Here is an 18,745-nt window from a genome sequence, read left to right on the forward strand (position 1 = left end):
TCTGGTATTCAGTATCAGCAGATTTACACCATTCTTGCTTAGGCAAAATTCCCTTTGGAGTTTATCCTTATTAAGGTTAAAGAATTTCATCTAACATACAAAAAAGGTAATGATACGTTTTGATCTCATGTGGATAAGATATGGCATACAAAGAAAAAGAAAATCTGATAATCAAAGGATAATTCCATGCAGAGATGTGTCCTGATAAAGCAAGTGTGTACAGTTAAAGCCAGTGGAAGATTTGCTGTGAATTGAACTGCACTGTGAGTAACCTCTTGTCCACAATTACGTGTAGGAGCTATTGGTGAAAAGTGATTCTCTGGCCAAGGATCAATTAAAGAATCAGACATGCAGCTGTGATTATTGTAATTTTTTGGTGTGTTGCACCTTTTTCTATTCATTTCTATTTTTCTGTAAGCTCTGTGATAAAACCACTGAAGTATATCAAGAAGTCCTTCTTGCTTAGAATTGTTGCTGTTTATGTCTGATCCTAGTTTGGATTTTCAAGGTCTGTGGTGAATCTGCAGCAGGCATCCTTCAGCCTGTCCTGCCTTTCACCACTTGGGAATGGAGTTCAGTGCTGCAATGAGTTGAGTTCTAGAAGTCACTCAGACTTGGCTATAATTTCATTTCATCTCATAAAGTATTTGAAGGGCATGCAACTCTTCCACTCCTTTAACAAAACCACTTCCAAAGACTCTGTCAAATACTGTTTTGCAACTGTGAGCAGAGCCTCCTTTAATTTTGCATTTTAAAATACTTGGATTTGCATCATAAGCATCTTTAGCTAATCTGAAAAGGTGAACAATGCACCATCACATAGGATTTCTACATTGATATGATGAGCATAGCCTGCTAAGAGATGGTGTCCAATTTGTGAAAGAAGGACAAAAATGGAGTCAAGTAGCTTATGTCAACTGCCATGAAGTTGCCATTTAGCAGATACTTCTAGTTGATTATGCAATGTAATTAGAAACATGTTTAATATTTTAATCTAAATGAAATGAAGGCTTTTGGATTTTTTTTTAACCAGAAATTTGTGCGATGTTTGATCAGTTGACTTTTTAATCTGATTTTAAGAACTCTAATTATTCAGATTTATGTTATTCGCAATTTCTTTTCCTGTTCTCCTTGTGTGGGTTTTTCATTATTTTATTTTCATTCTGTTTGTTTTTGGCTTACTGGCAAAGGACGGCGCCACTTTAATAAGTATAAAAAGAAGGGTAGGTTTTTTTAAAATTTCTTTTTATTTCTTTTGCAACATCTATTTAGTTTGAAATAGTTACAAAGCTGTAACGTGTAGTCTCTCTTTCTTTAAATATATTCTAATGGATTTGCTGTTTGCACCACAGTAAGAATTCCTACCATTGCCATTTTCTTTGTTATGTGTGGGCTATTAATCTCTGTATAAAAAATGTAAAAAGCTGTCAATTATTAGGTAAGTAAGGGTATAATTACTAGAAGTAGCAACTCTTGCATTTTTGTAGTTGTTCTCTAATTTCAGTTGTTTGAGACTCATCTTGCTCTGAGGCTTTTCAGAGGCTTCTTGCTTTGACAACAGTGCATAAAGTAATGTTTTTTCATCCATGGAACACACTGCTTGAAACTGCTGTCTTTGTGCCATGTCCAGAATGCTCCCAGTGGCATACAATGTTCTGGGAGTGATTGCAATGGGGACAACATTAAATTTTGGGGTGCATCCTGCAGAATAACTCAGTATTTGGTTCATTGCTGTAGAGCACATGACCCACAGGAATGAATGATGTCCAGCTGTTCATGTCTGGGAGTGCACATCTCCTCTCTGTGTGACTCAGGGAAACACTATTTGTCATCAGAACTTGAGCTGAAGTTTTAGGAACTGGAAATTGCTTAAGCAGACAGAAGCTGCCTGGACTCTGAAGGAAAAGGTGAGGGGATGCTGAATCCCCTTTTTCCTCTGCCTGCCCTGCACATGGCCATGGCCTCACGGAGGAGATGGAAGCTGAGGTGAGGCAGCACTTTGGGCCTTTGGTGGCACAATCAAACTGGGGAAAGGGTATTGAACTATTCAAGTGGCTCCCTGCAAATGCAAGAGCAGGTTATGGATCAGAGAAATGAGGGAGGGTAGATCAAACAGAGTGATGCCATCCCCAGATGGGCTTGCAGAGCAAACATCTGGAGAGGAACGCAAGTATGAAAAGTGCCAGGTTTGTGGCATTATTACAATGTTGTCCTGAGCCATAATAGAAGTTAAAGGTGACCTGTTGTGGTTAATCCTTTACACACAAAGCAAGCAAATAAAAGCAGCACCTGACTCCAGCGATGCACCACCTCAATGCAAGTTGAAAGGGGATGAATGGGAACCAATTGACAGATAGGAAGATACAGGAAAAAATGGTGAAAATGCAGGGTTATAAACACGCCAGCAGTGTGACTGTCATCATCTTGGGGCAGCACTGATAAAGGCAGTTTTGCAGAGGGGAGATGGGGCAGATAACATCTTTGTGGATTATGGAGGGAAATGGGGCCTTCGGAGGAGAGACTGAGCACAGGAAACAGTTAAAAAAAAAAAGCAGTTAAAAATTTTCACTTTCAAAAGCATCCTATCCTAAGTTCTAGAAAGGTTGAAGTCAGGATTCAAGCAGTGAGCAGTGTGGGCTGAAGGGGATCTGTAAATGAAGTTAGAGCATGAAGTTCATGTTCCATAACATAAGAGACCTGAAACAAGACTGGGAAAGAAGAGCCACACAGCTGAAGGTTAGATTAATAAATTAACAATATAATTAGTGAAGCAGTGTTGCACATAAACATGACTGAAGAAGACTGAATTTATCAGTGGGGAGAAAAAGGTGTTTATTTAATGTAGATTTTATTTACTGGAAGCCAGGGTAGAATTCTGACCTAGAGATGCCATTCAGAATAAAGTCCATAAAAACTTTGTCAAAGGCTGAATGTGAGGTGAGAAAAACATTAAAAAAAATAATCCAGGCTATGAACCTTAATGAAAAGTAGAATGATTGTATTTTCCACTTTGATAGAGTAAGAATGCAGGGTAGGTCTGAGAAAAAGTGAGATAGAGAAAAAAAGGTGAATCCAAGAAATAACTACTGGTAAGCATTTTAGATGTTCATAATCATAGCATGTATCATCTTACACTTACACTGTACCATTGAAGGAAGAAAAAAAATGTGTGCTTTTCTCTGGAAATGCTGCATTCCTGACTTGTCACCCACACATATCTCACATCCTTTCTTGCAGTTGACAGAATCCAGCATGTTCAGCTCCTCTCTTTGTATCTCTTTCTGGGTGGGTTTGTTTTTGGGGTTTGTGTATTTATGTGTGTATGTGTGCCAACTTCTGTGCGTGCTGCAGCAGCAGCACAGCCCTGGCTTGTCACTCAAATCTTCTCTCCCAGTGGGTGGAAGCATCATTTTGATACTTGAACAGACAAGGCTGCCTTTGGCAGTGTTCCCCACCAGCAGTTCCCACCTCTCTGACTCAGTACCTTAAAGTGCCTTCGTTATAAATTTTCTTCTTGTTTTCCCAGTCTCGCATTTTATTAGCAGGCTATTTTCATTTCTTGCTAACTGGTCATGTCCTCAGTTGCCTTCAAGGCTTTTATGTGCAGGGCAGTGATTGCCTGCCTGCCCTTGTTTTTCTTGGTTTTACAGAACTGCATTCCACTCTAAAAAGGAGCTTGTGCCATTAACTCTGGCTAATATTAATTACAGAATAAATAAATAGGCATGCAGCCTATTTTGACAATGACTGACAGGCATTGCTGTCTATCAGCTGCTACCTGGCCTGCATGAAATGAGATAGTAGCTTTGATCCAGTGTCAGGCAGACAAGGAGAGCCAACACAAAATCCATCACTGCAGCTCTTTCTAATTGGCAATTTAAGCAGGAGCCAAGGGCTGAAGGGGTCACAGGCTGAATTCTTTCAGATTGTGAGTGCTCATGGCTCCAGAAGGCTCAAGGGCAATAGGAGCCATCGTGTCTGGTCTGAGCTTCCTTATCCATCCTCAGGGATCCTCCTGGAGATTGGAAGTAAGAACAGGGGGCTGGATGGAGGGGCTGGGCTCTGGAGTTCTACAGCAGATACCTTGTTAAATTTCTGTTAGAACACAAGGCATTTAACACATAACATTTCACTGCTGCCTAGGAATGTGTACCTGTCCCTCCAGTACAGTGCAGATTGAGCAGGAGGATTAGCAGTGCTCAGACTGCTCCCTTTTCTGCACCAGGCTGGATCTGGTGCTCATACCCTCTGCATTCTTTGTAAGAGAATATTTGCAAAGTTGAAATAGTACCCAGGAGCTGCTTGTAGCATTGGGAATACTTGAGTATATAATACTTCAGGTATCTGGGTATATAATGAAGTATTTGAGTATATAATACTTTAAGAATATAAATTTCAACATGCAAAATATTAACTTCACATTGTTCTTAAAGTTTCTACAGCTTCTGCTGATTCCAGCATTGAATTTAGGGTTATAAAGAACTTATCTGCAAAAGATCTTGTCCTGAATCATTTTAAGTGGGGATTCCCCTGTTGTTTAGAAGTACATCCTTCATTCTTTTTGTTATGGTTGGGCCTCTACAGGGAAACAAAAATGCTTTAAATTTTTTAAAGAAATGTATTTAAAGTTGATAAATACACCTAATAGTTGCATCTCATGTGGCATTTATTAGCATGTTTTCTGTATTAAAGTACCAGTAAACATACAGGTGAATTTCTCTATGTGAATTACATTGTCCTTTCAGATATTTCTGAGTTCATGCTGTAGCCTATGAACTTGAAATTATGCATGATTCCTTTTCCCAAAGAGCTTGTAGAATAGTGGTGCAGCTAAGAAGGCAGATTTATTCTGCAGGAGAAGATTTTAGACAAAGCTGAAAGGATTAAGAAAAAAAATAATGGGTAATACTGAGGAATTCAGTAATGGAGGAAGAAGAAAATAATTGACAGAAGTCACTGATGCCAGTGATGGACAAACTGTGATAGATGGAAAGTGGACATGTAAGGAATTATAATTCTCTGATTTCAGCAAACACCTGGGTATTTTTGTGTGGTCATTCACTACCCCACCTGGAGAAACTCAGGGACTAAAGAGAGCCACAGGCAGCAAGTACTGGAGCTGAGCTGGAACCAAATTTTATTGGCTTAGTATTATGAGAAAGTTTGCTTTGCTTATGTTCAAGATGGAAAGCACATGGAAACACAGTAAAATCTTATTAATGGATTTTTCTTTAACAGCATTATGTAATATTTTCATACTTAATAAAACCTGGGTACATTCATTTGATCTTTCACAGCTGCCTTTGAAGACTGCTGTGTTATCAGTTACTTCTCTTTCTTCCCTTCTTAAACCTGTGCAGCACAAACACATCTATTTGCACCAATATCTTCTGTTTCAATGGAGTTCCAATAAGTAGAAGGTTTCAAAAGGTTCTGAGTGCAGCAAGGAAGTGGACATCCATATAAATACATGCAGGACAAAAACCATTGTGCAGCTTAGTTCTGGCAAGCCAAAAAGCTTTTCTTCCTTCCTAATACTTCCATTGGTGGCCAAGAATTTCTCTTCTCCCATTCTGCTCTGCTGAGCTGAATTGTGCTCTCTGTGCTGTATGCCTTGTAATTTGTTTTTGTGCTTAATTGGTTAGCTTATCTAATTGTATTGCAATCTACATTTTGGTTTTATTTTGCTTTGTCTCCCTGGAATTGTACTGGTGTTTGTTCATTTCATTAAGTTCTAAGGGTTCATCCTGGCAGTTGTGTTGGGATCATCTTGGAGTCCTTGTGATGATGGTAAATGTCATTGAAGTGACTATGATTAAGCAGTACTGTAAATCACATTATAGAAATACAGCTGTTGTCAGACATCCTTAGACATTTGCCATCCCTGAATAACAGAAACAGCCCTGAATCACAGCCTCAGATTTCAGCATGCATGACTTTTTCACACCTACACTATATCTGGATTCAAAACTGTAATTTAGATATTTTCTATATTTAGTTCTTACTTCAGTAAGATTAAATTCAGTTAACTGTCATCCCCCTTCTCTTTCTCAAACAAACAAAAAAATCTCTAATTCAAATGTAGAAAAATGTTTAAATATCTGCAGCTAATGTGGAACTGTGCAGTTAAACATGTTATGATTTAACTTTTCTGGTAAATTTAACAAGGCAAATAATAGTAACTGAAATGAAACCAAACCAGCCTGCATTTTAAATACCCTGAATGCTGCAGGCTATGGGTGCAGTTCTGCATCTACTGCACTGCTGTTTAGCCAGAGCTAAGCCACTACCACAGGAGCAATAATTTTTACACCATTCACTGGCAGTGGTGTAAAATTTACCAAAAATATTGGAAGAAATATTTCACTTTTTTTTGTTCCTTTTTCTAGAAGCATGAGTGACTTTGTGCAGTTAGTGCTTTTCAGTTGTGGATCACAGCACTTATGTTTGGAAGGGAATTTCTGGTATCTTATGTTTGTCCTTACTGCTGCTGTTTGTGAGCATCATCTCACTGCTGCTTTTTTCAAGCATCATCTCTTTGACTCCTCACTGACTCTTTCCAATGAGATGGTAACTGAACACTCTGAAATAGTTTAGTTCTGCCTTCCTCCACAGTTTTCCTAGTGATGAAGTTATCAAAACATAGGAATGAATATCTACATGCCTGTCTATGACAGTAGCTGATTTCAACATCTGCTGGTTCCCATCTGTTGGTAGGAAGTAAAACTTGTTTCTCTGCGTGGTCTTGTAGCAACTTCACTGCTTTTATCTAAAGCAGGAATTTCACAGCTCTGATTCTGTGTTACTCACAGAAAAGGAGTTGGTTTGGTTGCTTTGGCTTTTTTCCTTCCTTTTCAAAGGCATAAAATAAGTGGCAAACTGATCAGTCTCATTCTTCTGTGTTAAGTCAGAGCCAGAGCAAGGGAACTTCCATTTCCTTGAATGCATTGATGCATGTGAAAAAGAGATTGAACTGTGCTGCTCTTTAAGGGTGCAGCAGAGAGGCAGGACCTGATGTGGATTGGCTGCAAATCACCTTCTGCTCTGTGTGGGGAACTGCACTCTTAGCACAGGCAGTGACAGTGCAGACCTTCTGCCAAGGTGGAGAAAGCAGCAACCAGGCTGACCGAGAGCTGAATCCAGAGTGTACTGACAGAACCAAGTCCTCAAGACATTTGACCCCTGGCACAGCTAGCTGATTTATCAAGTGTCAGTACACTCAAATGTCCTCCTTTTTCTCCATCTCCAATTTGCAGTTTGTTTTATGCCACTTGAAATTCTTTTTTTTTTATGTGCAGCTGTGCCTTCTCCAGTGGCACAGAACAGTGGTCTCTTTCCCTCCCCTGAAGCACTCCAAAATCTTCATCTAAGATCTTTGTTGGTGGTTAGTGAGATTGTCTAAGCTCATCTTCACAAAAGCAGTAATGGGGCTGCAGTCCTCTCAATTTACCTCTCAAAATAGTTCTGAGGTATTTGATATTGGCTTAGTTTTGATTTCCTTATTCTTATGGACTGCATTATTGTTACTGCAAATATTACAGGGGTTAAATAATCAAGCAAAATTTACTTGTACCAACAGAGCAACCTCAAAGAGACTGTTCAAAAAAATTGTTGCATTTCTGGAAATTGGTTCTAGTGTGGGAAGACACATTTGTATTTCCTACATAGATTTTTTGGTAACAGTTGTTAAGCTAAGCAATTATCTAATGGAAACAGGTACTTTGTGCAATGGTAGAGGGGGGAACAGCAAGTGTTTTCTTTTTGATGGATAGGCTCACACTGAAGGCATGAGAAAAAATATGACCTTTGTGATAAATTTGGGCCAAAGCAAGTTTGCTGAGTGTTCAGAAGAATGTAAATATTAATTGTGCAGTTAATGCTGTCCAGTCACTTCTATAAAAATCATCCCATTTTTTTTGTAGAAGAGCTTAAGTACTTATTGATTGAGAACTTCTATAACTCCCAAAATGGAGGCATCCCCATATCTCTACAGGTATTTTAAATGAATTGAATTAATCATAGGCTTAAAAGTCTCTAGTGATCTTCGTTAAGTTTCCCGGGTTTAATTAAAACATCTGTGCAGTTTTAATTTATCGATTCATCCAACTCATATGTCATGTTTTTAACACACCCCAGCATGCTCTGCATCATTTTTAACCCGATTTCCACTTAACTAAAGCAATTAAATTCACCCCGGATTAATTAAAGCATCCATACTTTAGTGCTTAAGTCAGCGTGTGCTGCTTTCCCCAAATGGTTTCTGAATGTCAGAGATTTGACACACCTGATGGGTTTTTTGTCCTTCTGGAAATTCTTCTGTGGGTTTCCCCCTTGCTTGCTAATGTGCATTTTGGCAGAGCTTGGTGGGGCTGGTGTTGGGCACCTGAGGCAGGGAGAGCAGAGCTTGACTGCTGGGAGAGACTTTGCCTCTTGATGCTGACCTGGTGCCAGCCAGGGCAGGACAGCTCTACTGTTAAACCATTTCAATTCGTTCTGTGTTCTGCACTCCAAGCATTCCATGGAGTAACTGCTGAACCACCTCATGCCAGTGACAGTTGTTCACAGTTGTTTGTTCTCCTGCTTCTGGATGAGTTTCTAGATGATTTCTGCTTGGAAGAGCACATGCTCTTAGAGCAACCTAAAAAAAGACTTTGCAGATCGTTCTAATTGTCACTGTTGTTAAGAATGTTTCAGCCTGATGGGAGTTAGGGAATTTAGTGATCTCTGAAGAGCACCAGACTAGTCAAACACCATTCTTCCTGACTGTGCAAATAGCACATTTGTGGGACACAAAGAGCAGGTGAGAGAACACAGTCCTGGATTCATTCAGTTTCCCATTCCAGAATTATTTTCTTGGGCATGATTTTGCTAGGGTGGAGCAGCTTATCCCAATGCAAGTAGCATAAAATTAGCATAAACTAGTAAAAGAGAAACAACATAAACCATGAAGTGGTCTTAGAAGTTATTTCAGATTTTCGTATCCTCAAATGAATTTCAGTAAAAAGTAATAAGTTTGCAGACAAGTAGTGAAATATGCTGCCAACTGATTGAAATAGGTTTAAACAGAACATATGAAGGAAAGTGTTCTCAAACAAAACCATTGTATTTTCAGACTACAACTAACAGATTTATATGTTTTCTAATTTTTTAGAAATGTCTATGGGCAAATACTTGGTGTAACAAGGGGTATGATAATTAAGGGCAAATATTTGGTGTAATATGGGATGTATAATAAAACAAGGGATGTCTCAATTCTTTTTTGTTTATAATATTAATGCAAAGTCTGGAGCCAACATTTTGAATCAAGTTGACAGCAATTAATTTTTTTAATAACTGGGCTGATTTTCTAAAATGCAAGTGCTTTTGATTCCTTTGGGTATAGTGATTTTGTTGATTTTAGGCCACTTAGATTAAGATTGTTCATACATAAATAGGTATGACTTCATTTTAGGAGAACGGGAACTTGATTGTAGCTTTTGCAGTGAATCTAAAATTATTTGGTGCTTTGGTTGACAGTTGTAGGATTCAACTCTTGCATCAGTAAAACAGATCTTCATCTGCTTACTTATTAATCTAATTTGTCCATTGAAGAGAAATTAATATGTGTAGTCTAAATACTGCATATGCATCACCAACAAAAAGACCAAAAAGAGAAAAATGCCAGTAAGTACAGTGTGACTCTGCTCTGATCTATCACGTTAGGAACCAGGCAGCTGTACACAACATTTGTCTTGGCTCTTTCCTCTATTTCTGCTCCAGTTTGGAGCTGACCTGGAGTGCATTTATAGGCTTCAGATTAGACTGTCAAAAACTGGAATCCATCTTCTTTATATGTTGGCAAAATCATGCATAATCTCTCAGCAGTAGCAGCCTAATCTCTGCTAAAAGGAAGTCCAAGTGTGAGGTATTACAGAGTCTGAATTAATTATTCCCTAGAGGAACTGCACCCAGAAGGGTCCCTGGTAGGGCTCAGTGCTAAGAAGTTTGACCTACATCTGTCTTCAATTCAATTCCTGGTGGTCAGTGTAAAAAAAGACAACTTCAGTTTCATTATGCAAGCGTGCTTGCATTATCCACTCCTTTATATAACAAGGAATTGGTGCAATTCCATCTCCAAAGAGCATAGCAAGGCTGCCCAAATCAGTTCAGTGAATTTTTGTGACTGAAATTTACTCCCTCCTCCTAATCAGGAGCACCTACAGATAAAAATAAATATATTTCTTAAGTGTGGCAAAATTCTGTACAGTTCAACAATGACTGAACGTATCTTACATTGGAGTATAAATAGTGTCTCTTCAGAATGCTTTTTTTCTGAGTGTGTTTATTTGTTTAGAGGGAAGTAAAGCTGTAATGGCTGAGACCAAAATTCCATTTCACCCAGGATTTCAGTTGTGATGGTGACATACAGCAGATAGCTGAGGGAGAGTAAAAGTTTTATAGTTTTATTTGTTTTTGTTGCTTCTCCATTAAATTCTTCTGGTTCCAGAGGTAGCGTGTGCTGGGACATTCTACAACAGACCAAGCTTCTATGTGTTCAGTAGCCTTTGCAGATTTTCATTCCATGAATTTGTTGAAATTCTATGATCAATCACAGAATGTTCTTCTATGAGTTTTAACTTGTCATTTAATCTTGTTAAAATTGTTTGATGGAACAGCCAGCAGTGCTCAGGCACTGTAGATAATTCCCAAGTGCTCTTTTAGTTCAGTCTTAAGGTCATACTTGAACACTCAGTCCTGATTTTCCATACTATTTACACGGTGAACAAACAGCCAAGCTCATCTTTTTTGCACTCCAGCTTGGGGTAAGAAAAATGTGGTTTCTGTGCAAGATTGGGGCTTGCAAGCATTATGGATACAACCATTCTGGCCCTTACCCAAATGCCATCTCTTGGTGCAGTTTTGTCAAGGGCATCTCACCACAAAATTCTGTGATACACACATTAAAAAATTAGATGGGACCAAAAATTATATTCTTCCTCTACCATGTTTTAAAATTTACATTGGAATGAAAAACTGAGCTGCTTGCAAAATAAGAAAAATATAAGGGCATTGCTTTTGACCTGGTCCAGGACAGGGAAGCATTGTAGATGCAAATTCAAAAACCTTTTCAGTCTGCATATATTTGTGCCCAGAGACTCAAATAATTTTGAAGAGAAATATACCAATTTGTCTATTTTCTGAGGAGGAACTGAAAAAAGTCTGCAGTAGAGAACTGACAGCCTAGATCCTAGTGGTACAGGACTCTCTGCACCAGGGTAATGTTTGCTCTACAGCAAGAGAAACCAAGCCAGAGCTCTGCCTTCCCATCCTGTTTGGAGCTTCAAGTAGCAGGGGAAAGCCTCTCAGCCCAGCAGCTGTGTAACTAATCCAAGTTCTTCAACAGCCTGCAAGCGTTTGTCTCCTCAGATATCCTTTGCTGGTTTCTTGCCATGCTTTAGAAGAGCTGCTCTGGTGAGTATGTGTGTGTGGACACTGGAGGGGGTGCAAGGAGTGTGTGCACAGACTGCAGCTGGGACACAAGAGCTGGTGGCTTGTGGTGCCAGACACTTTGGGCATTATCCCCTGGCCATCTCTGCTCCTCATCTGTGTGTAACAGGCTGTTACCAAATCACCTTTCCTCATGCATCAGGGACTATGAACATTGCTCCAAAATATCCTTTAGAGAGAGAACTTTTAGAGGGATGCTTGGCTTGTCTTTCCTGCTCCATCAGTGTTCTCAAATACGTGCAGGACTCAGGGGTCTGCAGTGTCTGTTCATCAGCTGAGCCCCGTGTTAAAAATTTAGTCTGATTTTGTTCAAATCCAAGTAAAGGGCATCATCCCATAACCAAAGAACATTAAAGGTTAATAGCTGTTGTGCTCATCCAGACCTCACTCAGGACATATACCTTTGGGCCTAAGTTGCCTGAGTGTCGCCATAACTACTCCTGAAGATCTCTGCCCACCTTTTACCAGTGCTGGTGTAAGCTACACAGTCCATCTCTCCACAGAAATGAGATGGAGCTTGATTGTTCCTTTACATAAACCACCTTCCTCCACATTGCTTCATCAGACTTTGAGCAATCAGTTCTGTCCTGGACCAGGAGCTGCCCACTTCCCATGTGGAAACACAAAAGTCCTAGATAACAAGAAATCCAGAATATTATTGAGGAGTTTGCACATCAGCTGAAGCTGCCAGGATGTAAAATGAAGGTGGACTGGTTTGGGTCTCATCCTGCAGCAATATGATCTAGGAAATAGGCATAGCAGAACTCTGTCTAGGCTACCTGCTCCTGTTCTCTAGAGAAAAGCAGCTTGATTCTCTCTCCTCCTCACAAAGGACAGAATATAAACCCATAGCAAAAACAGTCATGAAGAGCTGTTCAGTACAGCAGTGACAAGCCAGCTTCTTGTAATAACCTAGACCTTCTTGAATTCTTGCTAACGTGTTTCTCCTGCAATCTTAGTGACATGGCAGTCTGGGAAATGCTAAAATCTGTCCCAGAATCTGTCGTTTTTCTTATTCTCAAATTGATATTCCTATAGTTTGCAGAGTAACTCCAGCAGAGGGTTGTAGATTAAACTATGGCTTTAAATTGCAAGTGCCTTAATCTTAACTGTATCCACTTCATCCCTAGGGTTAAGTGACAGATTCTCTTGTTTGTCCAGAGTCAGTTCTGGTGTCACTGGCACTGTGACTGCCCTGGCAAACCCCTGAGGGCAGATTGCTGTTCAACTTACAGACAAGCTGCACAAGGACTGAACAGATCCATGAACCACAGCAAGACCTTTGACCTGATAGATACATGAAGAGAAGAATGAAAAGCTGTGACATGGCTTTCAGCTTTTCTTAAACTCCTGAAGCACCATAGCAAAGTCAGGGAGCACTGAAAAAACTGCTGTGGAGCTCTTCAGCCCAAGAGCCAGCACCATCCAGTAACCTTTCTTCTGCAGTGCCAGGCTCTGGTATCCCAGAAGCTGAACCATGCAGATCCAGGTCAAAAGCAGGAGATATAAGAATGGTTTCCCCCCAGACAAGTTCCAAATAGAAGATACCCATCACCTTTAACTGGACTGCAGTTACCCATTGCTTAATGAGACTTGGGGACAAAGCGAGCAGAGAAGTCATCTTACAGCAGGTGTCTGGAACAGAATTACAGGTCCAGACCACTCTAGCTGGGTCTAGACTGGTCATAGTTGAGTAGCTTGGATGTTTTTGTTGTTTTGTTTTCTCTTTTATTTATTTTTAAAATGGGTTATTTCTGCTCAGTCCCTCTTTCAAGGTAGTGTGCTGTTTAAATAGAGTTACTGTCTTTGAGTTTTCATGCTAGAGGAGAGGTTTGCAGAATAGAAGTCCTTTCAGGAGTTGATTCACATGTTGGTCTGTAAAACAAAACAAGAAGAGCTGTTCCTCACTTGTATCCAGCTTGTGAGTCAGCTTTAAGTTCTTGTTCTTATAACTACTTGAACAAATGTGGTTTCTCCAAAGAAACTGCCTATTACTTATCAGATTGTCCAAAGAAACTGCCCACAGATTCATTTATCCTTCCTGGGACCTGTTCTTTCCATGCAGCTTTATCACAGTGTGGTGAGGAGCTGGGTGGGCTCAGCAAGTGTGTCCAGTGCAGCTGGGGAATCCACACTGAGAAACCATCAGCAGTGACAGCTCTGAGTCTCTGCAGTGCCATGGAAACATGGAGAGGATTCACATCCAGCAATATTTACTTCCTTCTGTGGTGGACTTCACCAAAGGGACTGCAGGCTTAACCACCATATACAGGAGCCTTGTCCTAGAGAGAGAGATTTTTTTTGTGTTAAAGTGAGTCCCAATTAAAAGACCAGGGTCTGTACAGTGTTTCAGGGTGTGCAAGATGACACCAAGAAACTCGACACTCATGATCACTCCAGATCTTCAGGACAGGCTGCATTGTGATCACTTGTCCAAAATCCTCTACACCGTGCAAAAAGAGCAGGATAGAAATTATTACCTTCCTTATACTGATTTGAGAAAATGTATCAATGTCAGCCCAAAACAAGCCTTTGAATTGCAGTGAAATGGAGAGTTATGGACAAAGGAATTGTGCCCCCAGATCTTCATAGCCAAAAAGGGGAGTTGGTGCCAGGTTGATCCCTTTCCTTCTGGCTCACCTGGTGACTTGCAGGAGGTGCACACCTGATCAGGGAAAGGCTGTGCTGGGAGCTGAGCCAGGCTCCTCAGGGGAGCATGCAGCCAGAAGGAATAGTCATAGAGCATTCAAGTTGCTGTTAGTTCAGTGTGTGGTATATCATGGAAAGGTGTTTGATGCTGAGGTGCAAAAAGATGTAGGATAGACTGTCCAGGAGTGCAGTGTGGGGACAATTTGTCTGTGTGGTGTTTCAGTACAGCTGGCTGAGTAAACTTAGCTCAGGAACCAGCAGAAATTTATCAACTTTTTCACTGAACTCAGTAGAGCACGTGTGAACATAGATCACATATGAAATGAAAATGTTGCTTGTTGCAGCAGACCTCTCTGTCATTAGGGTGGAGATGAGCCAAGACACAGACTCTCATTTAACAACATGAAAAGGGTCCCAGTTTATTCTCCTGTACAGTTCAGCCATCCTGACTCTGACCCCAGCAAGCTCCTACTCTTGGCTCCTCTGCCAGCCCCTGACTGCTGGCTGTTCCTGCTGGAATGTGACTGCAAGTGTTTCCTTGCTCCCTCTGCCCACAGAGGCTCAACTGGGACTGCAGGCTCCAGCAGCATCTCTAACTCCATCAGACCCAGACAGGTCTTCTGCAGCAGCACCTCTCTTCCTTGTTCTGTTCTTCTTTGTGTCTCTGGATCTTTCCTTCTTCCTCAGGGCTCCTCTACCCCCAGGCTCTCCCTGACCAGCCAGCCCACCCCTTCTATCACACTTATCTTTATTAGTCACAGCTGTGACCCATTAAGGGCAAGGCTGTTCTTCTTCTCTGGTAATTAGTACAGCTGTGAATTACCAGGGGTGAGGTCAGTTGTAATTCCTTCTGCTACACCTACAGTTGCTGATGGAAATTGTATTTTATTCAAATTTCTGGTCATTTTTGCATCAAAAAGCATCTGGACGAAACTTACAGTAAGAGAGAACACCAGGAATGAAGTAGAATGAAGTCCTGTTGCTACCAAAGGATGGATAATATGGATCTAAGACATAGGAGCAGCAGCAAACCCCAAACTTCAGCATACTGACTTTGAAATTGTACTACTGTAGAAGAAAAATAGGCCAAAAAACATTATACGTGTCATATTCTATGACATGCAGCCCATTAATCTGTAGTTTTATTTGAAATAATTCTCAGCACTCTAAATTTTAGTTAACATTTCAGGTTAGAAATCTGAATTTTATTTTTTCTGATCAATTTTTTCACCTATCAAATAAGAAAATTCACCAAAAAATCTGTCCTGAAATGTGTTTTTGCAGCAGATCAATGGGACAGCTAAGATTAATAAGGATTGCAGGGCTGAACAATGGAGAAGTTGAATAACTGGACCATTGCACATTTCTTTGTAGGAAATCAATTACTTGGGTTCTTCTTGATCATTGGGGTTAAAGGGATAATAGAAGCCAAGAAGGCATTAGGACCTTTTAATGATTAATAGTAGCTTTTGAGTATATTTTTGGCACTGTAACACCGGGTGTTCATTTCTAATTACTTTGAAGAGGGAAAAGACAGGGAAATACTTTTCTGTCTTTATCAAACTGCATCAGAGAGAAGAGCACAAAAGTGCTCCAAGCTTTTCTTAAAGACTCACTTCATTACTCCCATTTTCTGTTATTTCTCTGGGGTTTTTTTCCATTTCTCTGGCTAGTGACCACACAGCCAGTCTTTGACAGGCCCAGAAGTTCACAGATTGCCATGTTCCCAAGGGAGTGAATGTGACTTAGGGAAACATTTATGTGCACCTGGGTTTTAATTAACCACTTGTTTCTTTCCATTGCTCTGCATATGTACAACATCTGATTCCTGGCACCCAAGACCTACTGACTACTTTTACTATTGATAGCTTCACTTTATTTGCATAAATGAATATTTGCTGAGAATGTCTTACCCCCTTAATGACACAGTAGTGAGGGGTAAGGGTTAATGGTGCTTTCTTGCCAGTGCACACAGGGTAAAAGCTGTCACTGGGATTCAGGGAAACCAGGTTCAGCAGGGACAGTGGTGCCAAGGTGCATTTATAGTAGCTGAAAGCTTGTGTCATTCTTGTGTTCAAGGTTCTTACTGAAGAGCAAAGGGTCTAAAAAAGTTTGGGGATATTACATTAAAGAAGTGTTATGGTAAAAGAAAGATGCCATATAATAAGCTGTTGTGAGGACTGAATGTTTTGTGTTCTATCTGTGAAAATTGGATGTTACCTAGAGAAACAAAGCAGAGTAATGTCATACTCAAATCTGTTCACATTACCCCATTAGTTATCCCAAACATTATCAGCATTCTCCAAAGAATAGGGGTTGTATTCTCAGAATGCCCAACACATATGTGCTTTATTAAATAGCAATCAAATGATTTGTTTGGGAAATGAAGACTGAGCCACCACGAATTATCTCAGATTTTTTTTCCCCAGTAACTGAACATGTTTGAGTGCGTGTGATAGTGAATTTTTAGTGCACTTTTACATGACTACATGCATGACCCTGTGCTTTGTTTTCCTTCCCTTCCGTTTTCCAGCTGCCTGCCCCGTTCTGTGCAGTGGCAATGGTCAGTACTCCAAAGGCACCTGCCTGTGCTACAGTGGCTGGAAAGGTCCAGAGTGTGATGTGCCCATCAGCCAGTGCATTGACCCCTCGTGTGGAGGTCATGGCTCCTGCATCGAGGGCAACTGCGTCTGTTCTGTGGGCTATAAAGGAGAAAACTGTGAGGAAGGTAGGATGTTTATTTTCTCTGTTGTTAGTTTGTTTTCTGGGTTTGGGAGCTATTTAATGGCTAGCAAAAAAGGAAAGAATGGAATAAAAATCTCAGCATAAAACTGCTGTAGCAGGTAAAAGAGGGTAAAAACATAGTCCACCACAATTTTACTGATTTATCAGAGTTCAGACCAAACTTCAGGCCTTCTGCATACATTGCTTTGCAGTGTTAAGAGTGTCTGCCAAAAGTAAACCTGAATAATTCCTTTGTTGAAGAGCAAAGAAAAATCTTTTCTTATGGACTATGTTTACCGAACAATTTAGATGGGAAATGCAGAGGAAAAAGGAGCAGTGGTAGACAAAATTGTATAGCTTCAACTTCACACAAAGCACATATCAATCAGTATTAAGACAGAAACTGATGAAAAATATTAAAAATATTTGAAAGACTTGGATATCCATGCTACTTACAGACTTAATGAGGGGCAAATTGCTCCTGTTGGCTGCAATCATATGGGATTAAGGAAAGGTAGATGGCACACACAAACAATAACTGTCCCTTAAATGCAGAAAAGCTTTTCAGATTCAAAGCATCCAATTCCTTGAGTACGTAGAATGAACAAATTTTTTAAAAGAGCCCATGCAGAATGTGGTCATAGATTAAGCTCAATAATGGCTGTTTTCTGTTAGAATGCACAATGTAAATTGGACTGCTTTTCTTTTTAAAATATATTACTGTGCTCCAGGGTTTATTAATCCTCCAAAGAGAGAAACAGCTTGAGTACTGAAGTGGTAGGGCTGGGATGTCATGGTGTTAGGGCTGAGGAGTCTCTCTGGATTATTCTGAATTGGTTGCAAAGCTGTATTGATACTGTGTGTATTAATTTTCATCTTACTCTATAGTAAACAGCTGTCTCTCCTATCAGAAAAGAAAGGGAAGAAAACTCTGGATAAAGAAACCACTAAGAGTTTTATTGTCATCACCTTTAGGACAGTCATCACCTTTAGATCTGGTATTAGTCTGAGTGAACTTGTGGTAACAGGAAAAAAACAAAGAAACCAAGGATCCTCAGTGGTGGGACTGCAATTGTTTGTTCAGTTCATTCCTGTCACCTTCTTCCACTAAACCCTCTCAACACTGCTTGTTAGAGCTTTTCTCCAGAATTCAGTTGAAGCCAAGAGTTTTTACATTGCTTTTAATGGATTATGTTTTAAACTAAATCCAGAAAATGCTGTAATATCTTTTTTTTTTCCCCTTAGAATTTGTAGTTCTCAGTTCACCTGAGTGCGTGATATTAGGAGATTTTCAAAAATTATCTCAAATGCCTTGCTGTAACTATCATTCTCATGAAAATCAAAGTGAAAAAGGCTGTCTTTAACATGCTCGACAGCACCCAATCTGTTCCCCAGGACTGCAGAACCTCTCTTTCTGGGACTAAATGCAATTGTTTGCTTGGTCTCATTAAGTTTTATACATTTCATTGTATTTTCTGTTGTTGTATAAATGCTTGTGTTATTAGAGAGATTATGGTAGATAGCCTAAAATTATCTTTGTTTCATTCAATTCAGGAAATTTTACCTTGCAAGCCATTCCTCCCTCACTTTTATTGTAATTTTCAGGTACTTGCATGGAATTCTCTCTCTGCCTTCAGTTCTCTAGAATGGCTGTAGTCTGTCTGGGCCATGGATCCCCATGGATCTATCTGCCTTGGATCCCCAAACTTCTGTGAGAGAAATAGGCTCCTGTAGTGCTTAATCCATTTTATCCTCAGGTGAATGTTTGGAATGGTGAAGCAGAGACATCAGCAGCTCCAGAGAAGTAGAAAAAGCCAGTGCAGGCCTTTTTGCAAAGGTATTGGGTTAACTCCAGCCAAAATTGGGAGCACAACAAATCTGTCAG

At 40.1% G+C, this 18,745-nt stretch overlaps 1 protein-coding gene across 17 annotated transcripts in view; it reads left to right on the top strand.

The window, feature by feature from the left end:
- TENM2 (teneurin transmembrane protein 2) overlaps positions 1–18,745 on the top strand; it is an 884,487-nt gene that overhangs the window by 780,842 nt on the left and 84,900 nt on the right. For 10 of the 17 annotated variants that reach the window (XM_077186468.1, XM_054642789.2, XM_077186471.1 and 7 more), the window contains 2 exons: positions 1,191–1,223; positions 16,670–16,864. In XM_077186468.1, coding sequence (XP_077042583.1) covers positions 1,191–1,223; positions 16,670–16,864 — 228 coding nt within the window. The remainder of the gene's footprint in view (positions 1–1,190; positions 1,224–16,669; positions 16,865–18,745) is intronic. The other 7 variants (XM_054642790.2, XM_077186473.1, XM_077186474.1 and 4 more) reach the window with 1 other exon arrangement.

This window comes from Agelaius phoeniceus, chromosome 15 (assembly GCF_051311805.1).
Source record: "Agelaius phoeniceus isolate bAgePho1 chromosome 15, bAgePho1.hap1, whole genome shotgun sequence".
Classification (NCBI taxonomy): Eukaryota; Metazoa; Chordata; class Aves; order Passeriformes; family Icteridae; genus Agelaius; species Agelaius phoeniceus.